At 39.2% G+C, this 10,992-nt stretch overlaps 1 protein-coding gene across 1 annotated transcript in view; it reads right to left on the reverse strand.

Annotated features, from left to right (window-relative positions):
• The window catches only part of cdv3 (carnitine deficiency-associated gene expressed in ventricle 3), an 11,710-nt gene extending 8,213 nt beyond the window's left edge, over nt 1-3,497 (reverse strand). Inside the window, exon 1 of the mRNA XM_036558883.1 lies at nt 3,086-3,497. Within this exon, the coding sequence (XP_036414776.1) occupies nt 3,086-3,280 (195 nt within the window). The 5' untranslated portion in view covers nt 3,281-3,497. The remainder of the gene's footprint in view (nt 1-3,085) is intronic.
• Between the last annotated feature and the right edge of the window lie 7,495 nt (nt 3,498-10,992).

The following is a 10,992-nucleotide window of genomic DNA, read 5'->3' on the forward strand; positions in this document are numbered from 1 at the left end:
TTCACGTTCCACCTTAAATAGTCCAGCAGTTCTGACACCTGAAGCACCAGAATGTAAGTGCTGCTCCATTTAAGGTGGAACAGGAAAATTTGAACAAGAAGCTGGTGAATATCTGACTTCAGCTTCACATCACTGATCAATTAGTGATGGGTGATAATAAATAATTGCCCCCTCTTTGAAGATCATATGATGCCCTAAATGTAACTAAAGCCCAGCAGCGAGGAGCTGAACTTTACCCTCCTCTGCTGTCACTGCAGACTGGCAGGGTCGCCTACAGAGCAGCGCTGGTAGCTGTTAATGAAGTAATGCTCTTTTTATTTGAGGGTCCCATTTCAGACGGAAGATTTCAACCACTACACTGTAACTCAAGTCCAAGGGGCAAGGTGACACTCGAAAACAAGGGGTAGGCGTAAAAATTAGAAATGGGACTGGGCCTCAGTCATGCCCGAGGTAAATATGATGCAGTAAAAAAAGAAAAACGTGTCTACAGCTCAAACTCAAACAGGTGATTAATCACCCTTGTTTCCCAGGGCAATCCCTGTCACGTTCAAATCCGGCCTAACCATCAATGGGCTGTTTCACGAACTATGCACAAGATATGTAATAACTTGTGAAGATTACTGCGTTTTAGTAAGAGAGCACTCACAATCAGTTTGATCCTAATCCAGTTCATTATAATTAATTAAGCTTTGGCATAGAAAATGTACTCTATGAACATTTTGGCATAACTTATCTGTCTGTTAAATTTGCCAAACTACAAGATGCTTCCAATTAAAAGCAGAGAAGGATGAGATCTATGCTGTTATTACATTTTTTGGCCATGCTGTTTAAAAACCTGTCACAGGTTTTGATCATCACAATAAAAATGGCCAACAATGCTCAAAAGGACAAGGCCACTGATCAATACTGAGGTCAATATATCTTAATGAATATAAGCGATTTACATGGTCAGGGATGTGAATTCTGCTGCCTGCTTCAGCTAAACCTGTTAAACTAAAACAGCAGAGGCCAAACTTACAAAGGAATTCCACAAAAGTTTCAAAATTTCTGCATAATGAGATGCTTAAGATATAAACCAAGTCATCTGGAGTGGTTTGATGTGAAATGTGCTGCACTAGTGAAACCTCACAAGTCAGCACTGTTCACAGTTGTACTGTGTTTTCCATTACTTCCATTACATTTAAAATCTAAAAAGGCACACGTGGGTCCGCTAGTTGCTTTGGACAGTAAATAAAACGGCTATATTTGTGTTGACCCCTGGTTTCCATCACCACCACTGTAAAGAAATCTGAGTCAGTAATTCTCTCTACAAGTAGCCATTTCACCTCAAACCACTCCAAATGACGTTTGTCAACGGCTAAATCAGGCAGAAATTGTGAAAAATCTCTCTTTAGGTTTGTATGAAAACAATACAATAGCAAAAAAGTACTCCTTTCAGATAGTCATCTGTTTTTCTTTTCTAATACTATACTATTCTTTTCCCCACATTATACTGGAGTTAAAGGATAGTGTCACAACAGTGTCTACTGCCCCACAACCCCCCCCCTCAAAAAAATAATAATTTGTTCATCATATTTTGGTTCCTAACCATATACTATAAGAAACAAACCAGCTTGTTTCATCGTGTGCTTTAGATTAAGAGAACTGGAAATAATAATTTTATATATATATATATATATAATAAAGTATTATTTAACATTATTTAACAATAAAGAGACATGACTTTACACACACATATACATATTTATGGGCACCCATTTCCATCACGGAAAAAATATACAGCCATCTAGTAAGTCATAATTATGAGAAACGTTTCTCAATTATGAAATGCTTTATGACAATGCAATTATGCTTTATGATATGCAATTATGACAATCATTATGAGACAGTCATAAGATCAATTCATAATGACAATCTCATTATTATGAGATACTAAGTCAAAATCATTAATCCTTATTATGAGATGCTAAGTCATAATTATGAGATATTAAGTCCTAATAATTACAATCATAATTATGAAATGCCAAGTCATACTTGAGACATTAAATCATAATTATTGAAAACTCTCCTTATTACGACTTACTAACTGGCTACATATGTTTTCCAGTAGCAGAAACGACTTCCAAACATACATTAGCAGATTTATTAGTAACATAAACTTGAGTCGAGTCTCACATCAGATAAGCTGTCTATGCCCGATGTGCCAATATGGCGCTTAAACCTCAATACAATTTAAACCCAAAACCTCCGCATTTACAGGCCGATCCTGCAACACGCGGCCGCCGCCTCAGCTCGAACAGAGCCTCGCTTCACAAAAGCGTTTAGACGGCAAGCGTTTAATGCGATACTGACGACTAAATGACAACATTTTGTGATATTTGTGACACGACGCTTCGAGGAAACCCAACCCAATAAGTTAAGCTGGGTCAACTTAGATAACAGCTAACGAGCTAGCCAAGCTTAACGCAAGTTAGGTCACTCGGAGCAACATTAAGTCGATATTAAAGCGATGAATTTATCGAATATATTTCAACATATTTATATAAAGTTATTGGCAAAGTGTGCGTTAATCGATCTCGACAGAACATGGAGCAGGCCAACACATGGCTTCACTCATCGCGCCGCTAGCAAGATGACTCTGCAGCGGCCAGAATCAATGTCAGAGGATGGCTTCCTAATCGATTTTCCGTTCCACCTTAAATGGCGCAGCAGTGAACGCTACATTCCGCGGCGTCCGTACAGGCCTCAGAATGCGACTGGCGCGCCACTTAAGGTGGAACGGAGAATTCGACTAAGACGCTAACTTAGCTAGCAGCTAACGGACGCCTATAGCACTAAAACAACCCAGAAAACGTTAAGTTAGCTGCCATTTGTTGGGAAACTTGGTTCATAACAATAATTAGGTTATATGGCGAGGCGAGTGACGTTAATTCGGCTGTGTAAGATCGCCGGTTACCGCTCACTCGCCGCGTTAGTATCAGCGCTAACTAGCTAGCATCTCTCCGTCTGTGTAATAGGGACGAAGCTAACCGCTAGCCTGTTGGCTAAGCTAGCACAAGCGGGCTCGGGAGAGTTTCTGACATGCCTTCTCCGTCAGCGCGTCCTGGTTTTCGCTTTTCGTCGACTTTTCCTTCTCCTTCTTCGTCTTCTTCACCGAGGCCGGCGCGCTGGCCGGGCCCGGCTCTTTGGCTTTGCCTTTTTCTTTCTTCTTCTTTTTATCGCGTTTTGCGAAGAAGTCGTCCAGGCTCTTCTCCGCGCCAGCTGGAGCAACATCCGCCATTTTTCTCGAGAGAATCTAAAGCTCTAAACGCTTCGCCGAGTGACCGAGGTTATCGAAAGAACCACATAAACATGAGCAGAAAGGGTCCTTGCAGCGCAGCGTTGGTAGCGGCAGTCTGTCGGAGCTCAGTAGAGCAGCATGGCCCGCCGGCTGGCTCTGCCTCACTGCGCGGCTGCGGAGGAGCTTCAGCTGCTGTTTGACACTCAGGAGTCAAACCGGATAGAAATTTCCTCCCCAGCCTGATACCCCGGAATGGGAACACACGGAGCCGCTAAGGCGGCATGGCGATTATTTTTGATAAGGCATGGCCACGAATTAATATCATTTCTCTTCACTCGTGGCCTCAATATGGTAATTTGAGACTTAAATATATTAATTTGTGGCCTCAAAATAGTAATTTGAGACCTCAATATATTATTTCGTGGTCTCAGTATAGTAATTTGTGTCCTCTATATATTATGTTTTTAATATAGTAAATCATGGCCTCAAAGTATTAATTTGTGTTCTCAGTATATTAATTTGTGGCCTCAATTTAGTAATTTGAGACCTCAATGTATGAATTTGTGGCCTCAATATAGTAGTTTGTGTCCTCAGTATAGAAATGTTTGTCTTCAATATATTAATTTGCGTCCTTAATATAGTAAATCATGGCCTCAATGTATGAATTTGTGGCCTCAATATATAAATTTGTGGCCTCAATTTAGTAGTGTATGTCCTCAGTTCATTAATTAGTGGCATCAATATAGTAATTTGAGACTTTAATACATGAATTTGTGGCCTCAATGTAGTAATTTGTGTTCTCAGTATAGAAATTTCTGTCTCCAATATATTAATTTGTGGCCTTAGTTATTGAAAGAACAACATAAACATAACAGAGAATGTCCTTGGAGCGCAGCGTTGGTAGCGGCGGTCTGTCGGAGCTCAGTAGAGCAGCATGACCCGCCGGCTGGCTCTGCCTCACTGCGCGGCTGCGGAGGAGCTTCAACTGCTGCTGCTGCTGTTTGACACTCAGGAGTCAAACCGGATAGAAATTTCCTCCCCAGCCTGATACCCCGGAATGGGAACACACGGAGCCGCTAAGGCGACATGGCGATTATTTTTGATAAGGCATGGCCACGAATTAATATCATTTCTCTTCACTCGTGGCCTCAGTGTATTCATTCGAGGCTTCAATAAGGTAATTTGAGACTTCAATATATTAATTTGTGGCCTCAAAATAGTAATTTGTGGCCTCAATATATTATTTTGTGGCCTCAATATAGTAATTTGGGTTCTCAATATATTAATTTGTGGCCTCAATATAGTAAATCATGGCCTCAGTACATTAATTTGTGGCCTCAATATATTAGTTTGTGTTCTTAATATAGTAAATCATGGTCTCAGTGTATTCATTCATAGTAATTTGTATTCACAATATATTAATTTGTGGTCTCAATATAGTAAATCAGGGCCTCAGTACGTTCATTTGTGTCCTCAGTATGTAATTCATGGCCTCAATATATTAATTTGTTGCATCAATTCATTAACTTGTGTCCTCAGTATGTTCATTTGTGGCCTCAATTTAATAGTTTATGTAGTTATTAATTAGTGGCCTCAATATAGTAATTTATGGCCTTAATATAGTAAGTCAATTTGTGGCCTCAGTATATTAATTTGTGGCCTCAATATAGTAATATGTGTCCTCAGTATGTAATTCATGCCCTCAGTATATATTGGTTGTCTCAATTCATTAACTTGTGTCCTCAGTATGTTAATTTGTGGCCTCAATTTAGTAGTGTATGTCCTCAGTTTATTAATTAGTGGCCTCAATATAGTAATTTGAGATCTCAATATATGAATTTGTGGCCTCAAAATTACTGACTTCCTTTATAACAGAAACAAGGGGTCTCGAGGTCTACAACACTAATATAGCCATTTTATTTACTATCCAAAAACACCAGTGAACCTACACATGTTTTTATATGTAATGTTAATGATGAGAGAGTGTGTGTGTATATATATATATATATATATATATATATGTGTGTGTGTGTGTGTGTGTGTGTGTGTGTGTGTGTATACACTGATCAGGCATAACATTATGACCACCTCCTTGTTTCTACACTCATTGTCCGTTTTATCAGTGGATCAGACACAGTAGTGCTGCTGGAGTTTTTAAACACTGTGTCCACTCACTGTCCACTCCATTACCTTGTCAGTCCACCTTGTAGATGTAAAGTCAGAGACGATAGCTCATCTTCTGCTGCATAGTTTGTGTTGGTCATCCTCTAGACCTTCATCAGTGGTCACAGGACGCTGCCCACAGGATGCTGCTGGCTGGATATTTTTGGCTGGTGGACTATTCTCAGTGCAGCAGTGACACTGAGGTGTTTAAAAACTCCAGCAGCACTGCTGTGTCTGATCCACTTGTACCAGCACAACACACTAATACACCACCACCACGTCAGTGTTACTGCAGTGCTGAGAATGATCCACCACCCAAATAGTACCTGCTCTGTGAGGGTCCATGGGGGTCCTGATCACTGAAGAACAGGGTAAAAGGGGGCTAACAAAGTATCAGAGAAACAGATGGACTACAGTCTGTAACTGTAGAACTACAAAGTGCACCTATATAGTAAGTGGAGCTGATAAAATGGGCAATGAGCGTAGAAACAAGGAGGTGGTCATAATGTTATGCCTGATCAGTGTATAGCATAGACTGGCCAACACACATTACATACCATGCACAATAAAAACCTTGTAAGTGAATATATCTCACCCTCCCAGTCATTTCAGTTCACTTCAGTTAGATTTTTCATTACTCAAATAAATACAGCCCTTAGTTGGAGTATTAGAAGATTCATTCACTGCTGTTTTATTCCAACTCGGCTGCTTTCTTCGACCAATATTTCTGCTTATACAGATTTTCACCGAAGTGAAATTTTTCATGTGCCCTCTTGCTCTTGTCTTTTTGAATGAATCTCGACTGCAGGCTGTATGTAACATTAGCCTGGCTGGCAGTGTGAATAGAAAAGCTTCATTCAGCACAAGCAGTGAACAGGAAAGATTCCAGAAGCACTGAGCTTTTAAATGAGCTTTTAAAAGGTAGAGCTACTCTCGCTGTGGTTTAGCAGTGCTGAAGTAAATACTACAGGTGTGCATGACAGATGCTTATGTGTTTCAGCCCTCTGGGTTTTGCTCTTTATGAAGAATGGGAGGTTATAAACATTATGTAAGCATATTATGATAGTATAAAGACCATTTGTATTCACTTATATCTAAATTCAAATGCATACTACATATAACTAAGTTTTATGTGAACAATTTTCTTGTGGTCTAATACGACATCAAGTAAGCTGCTGTTGACCACTGTGGCTTCTTATTTTCATAAATAATAAGAAAAGTTTGTAGGCAGTAGTTTAGTTTAAACTTGGTTTAGTGTGCAGTTCACAAGTTTCAGTACCACAATAGCTTTAGCACTTTGTGCTACTAAAGTTCCCATTTCGTGAAAAATCAAATTTTCTTTGCTTTTTTTTTTTTTTAAATAAGAGTTTAATGTAGTATTTTGACACTGTTAAAAGTTTTAAAACACAATATTTGCACCCCTGGCCATACAAATCATATATGGATACTAATCTGCAAAAATAGCTTGTTTTGAATTTTGTTTTTGTGATATAAATCAGCACGGATCCACCCATTCAGTTTAGCTCCGCCCATTTACAGTGAAGTTATAAGGAGTGTTTCAGCCTGGACTGCTTTTTGAATATGGTGCAATACAGGGCAGCCAATCAGAACAGAGCTGATTTACATACATCAGTCTTAAAGGGAGCAGTAATATATTTCTAGTTAGTACCATTTGAGTTGTTAAGTTTTGTTTTTTTTTTAAAGTGCACCATTTCACATCAAACCACTCTGAATGCCTTTGTTTACATAGATATTCTGAGTATTTTGATGTGAAATGATGTATAGTAGAGAAACTTATTCACCGATTTTCTGTGTAGAGAAAATCGGTGAATAAGTGGTGGTGATAGGAACCAGGGGTCTTCAGATTGATGGACAATGTGTTGTAGATGGTTCTATAAAGAACCTTTTTGAAAATGGTTCTATTTACCACCTACAAGGGTTCTTCTACTGTTAGGGTGTCAAGCTTGTAACAATAGAAAAACCCTTTTTGATGCTATATAGAACCCTTTTCAGAAAGGTTCTATATAGAACCATCTACAGCACAACCCTTAAATCATGGAAAGCGTTCTTTGAATGATCATGGTTCTGTATAGAACAACTTTCTTTACTAAAGAACCCTTGAAGAACCATCATTTTTAAGTGTGTACATTTTAAAATGACACTACACATGGCACTACACAAATGCCACCATGCTGATACTTCTTATGTCGTTTATGATATAACTTGCTGTATTATTTTATCTCCAAAGCTCACTGTGCTATTCAAACGTTGCTGTAGTTACAAAAACCCCTCTTAGCACATTTTCAGGCCTCACAATGCAAAACTGAACAACACAGTCCCTCCCGTTTTAATGAGACACAATGAGACCCCCAACCGTTTTCTCTTTTATTGCTCAGCAGTAGAAAGTACAGTGTTGGTGCTACAATACAAAAGAAGTTGAACATGTGATGCCGTCTGTCTATTAACTCTAAAACAATGAATAAACCCAGAAGCCCGACCCCACCATTTACCTAAAAAACCAAACAAAAAAGAACAGGACGGCAAAAAAAAAGGAGGAAAAATAAAAACAAGAAGAAAAACAACAAAGTAAAAGTGGTGCATGACCACTCAAACGCTGTTACTGAGCAAAAGGTGATACACTTCAGGAAAGACTGATTGGATAACGATGCTATATGTTCATAAAGTTCTCTTCACCCACCTCTGCCTGTTATAACATGTGCTCAAAGTAAATATTGCAGTATAAAATAGTGTCTCTGATTTGATTTATGTCTAATATTTTTTTTTACTCTATTACATCCAGTGATTTATACTGACAATCATCCAGAAAAAAAACTGTACAATACAGCAAGAAACACCAGAGAAGTACAGAGTGACGATAAGATTTGATTTTGGTCTTATTCTTTCACCACAGAACAACGCAGGCCAACACTCGACAAACCTCAATGCTCACAAAAGGACTCTATTTAATGGTAGAAAGCCGTACAGACACGCACGCTGAGACACACGCTTTCTCGTCCTTTTCAACCGGTTTGCGTCATGAGAAACTCATAAAAATCTGTGTGCATTTACAGCCACTTTCTGAACGGACAGCAGTGCCATCTTATTCAAAAACGGCCTGATTTAGTGTTTTAACAGAAAGGATAAACAAAAAAGCTCGTAAGGACACAAAATCGACGCTAACTTGACATATGCAGCTGAAGTCATCTGCTGTTTTTAACATGCCCTCGCCATTTCCCCATATTGGACTCCCCAGCATCAACCTAAAATCAAAACTGACCTTTTTTAACCTTGTTAGTTCATATCTATGGTTATATTATGTAAGATTCATCATATCACTGTTGTCAGAAGAAAACCTTGTATCTCCAAAATTGTAACTTTACAGGAGAAGGAAAAAACCTACTTTACTTTTAATGTAAGTCAATGGAACCAGAATTTTTTCCACGTCATTTTTGGCTGTTTCTTCAAGTCCATTCATCATGTAATTTACACACAATGTAAGGGGTAACAGGGTGCTTTCAAATTATGTGCAAAACTGAAAAACAACAAAAATGGAGATACGAGGTTTTTTTCCAACAACAGCAATATATTATCTTCTAAATGAAGAAATTCTTGTATTTCATCTAATTTTCCACTAAAAAGTAGTGCTTTTTATCCTCCTCTGAAACATCTTCTAATTTTTGACTACTTCACCATGTCACCAGTGGACAAGAAAAAAAAATATAAACCAGTAATATCAGATTTCACCCTCCCTTCCCACCATCTCCACACATAACCGACTGCAAATGCTCAGCTAGCTCAGAGACCCTCCCTATAATGTGTTTCATTTGAAAACATATCACAATGTGGAAGGAAGATGCTTAATTATTTTCCATTTCCGTTAATTTTAAGGTTCCTTATATGACTCCATTACCCAGTTAGCAAAATTTGTGTGGGCCACATCCTTGGGCTTGTTCTAGCCCAGTATATGGATGGGTCCTTGGCCTAGATCTGGCCCACACACAGTAAAGTGAGTAGACCCAATGGATGTGGCCCAAATCTGGCCCAACTACATTGTTGGTCCACAACATTCACGCCAGAATTGGCCCACAAATATAGACACGAGGCAAAACTGTATGAAGCTGTACAGCATCTGGCCTGCATGCCTCATATCTGCCCGGTGGTCAACCAACACTCGTGCAATCAAGCCAGAATCGGCCCTGGACTGTCTACTATCTGAGTAGCTGAAGTTAGTTAGATGACGCCTTGGAAGGCTGAGGGACTGAGTCAACATATCGTCACTGTCACCTCACATCTCCATTTTGACGTTTTTCATTCACGCATAATTTGAAAATGACAGCTGCTCTTAATATTTATGATAAATGGCTCAACAGAAGCTGCAAAGCAGCAGTGAGTTTGACATTGCAGTTTGATTTTTAAACCTCCACCCAAAAGCTGTTTATAAGAGAGAAATAAAATACTACAACGTTCAATTTGCTGTTTTTGCTGTTTGCATTTTTTTTACGCCATTTTTCTGTGATAATGAGTCATTTTCATTTGTTTTCTTAAGATCTTGAGTCACTTACATCATTATCATGACACAATGAACATTGCTTTGTTGAGATCTTAAGATATTTTTAAGTTAAATGACTCTTATTAGTCCCACAATGGGGAAATTTCACCTGTGTATTTTGACCCATCCGTGCAGTGAAACACCACATACACACTAGTGAATGCACACACACTAGGGGGCAGTGAGCACACTTGCCCAGAGCGGGATCGAACCGGTGACCTTTTGGACACAAGGCTGGTTCCCTAACCTCCAGCCCATGACTGCCCCATATTTATACCATTATCATGACATGACGAATGTCATCTCGATAAAGCAATTTCTGTAACGTCTCGATAAGATATAAATAGCTCAAGATCCTGAAAACAACATCTGACCAGCTGTTGGGGGACAAAATATCACAAGATCTCAAGAAAACCAATGAAAACAACTCAGTATCACAGGAAAAAAAACATGCAGGGCCTTTTAGGGCTTTCATAGTTCTACATGACTGCTGATGTAGCTTCTACTCTGCTAGCTTGCTAGTTAACATACTGAGAAACACAGCTTGCAACAACAAAAAAAGGAGTGTTCCAAACCTGAAGGCTATGCCAGACAAAGCAAACATCCACTTAGGCCCAGTCCCATTTCACCCCTCGCCCCTACCACTTAGCCCTATCCCTCTGTTTTGTGTGTTCACTCCTAGGGGTAGAGTGTCCCGATTCTTGTTGAGATAGAGGGGGAGGGTGAAGTGTTGGGGCTACATGACCCTCCAAACGGAGGTTTTTCAGAGACTCCAAACAGAGAGTTATGAGAAAAAAAGAAAAACTGGCAAGATGGCTGAACAAGAGACCAAAGAAACCCACAAATGTGAGAATTTTCTCCGTTAAAAATGACGATAACCATCATATTCTCTTAGTTTAATGTTGTTTTGGTGTATTATGGTCGTTTTCTTCATAACAAGCCTCGAGAAACGCTAATAGTATGCTAATGTCACCTAGCTAGCTAAATTTCCCGTTCCACC

This window comes from Colossoma macropomum, unplaced genomic scaffold, assembly GCF_904425465.1.
Source record: "Colossoma macropomum unplaced genomic scaffold, Colossoma_macropomum, whole genome shotgun sequence".
Classification (NCBI taxonomy): Eukaryota; Metazoa; Chordata; class Actinopteri; order Characiformes; family Serrasalmidae; genus Colossoma; species Colossoma macropomum.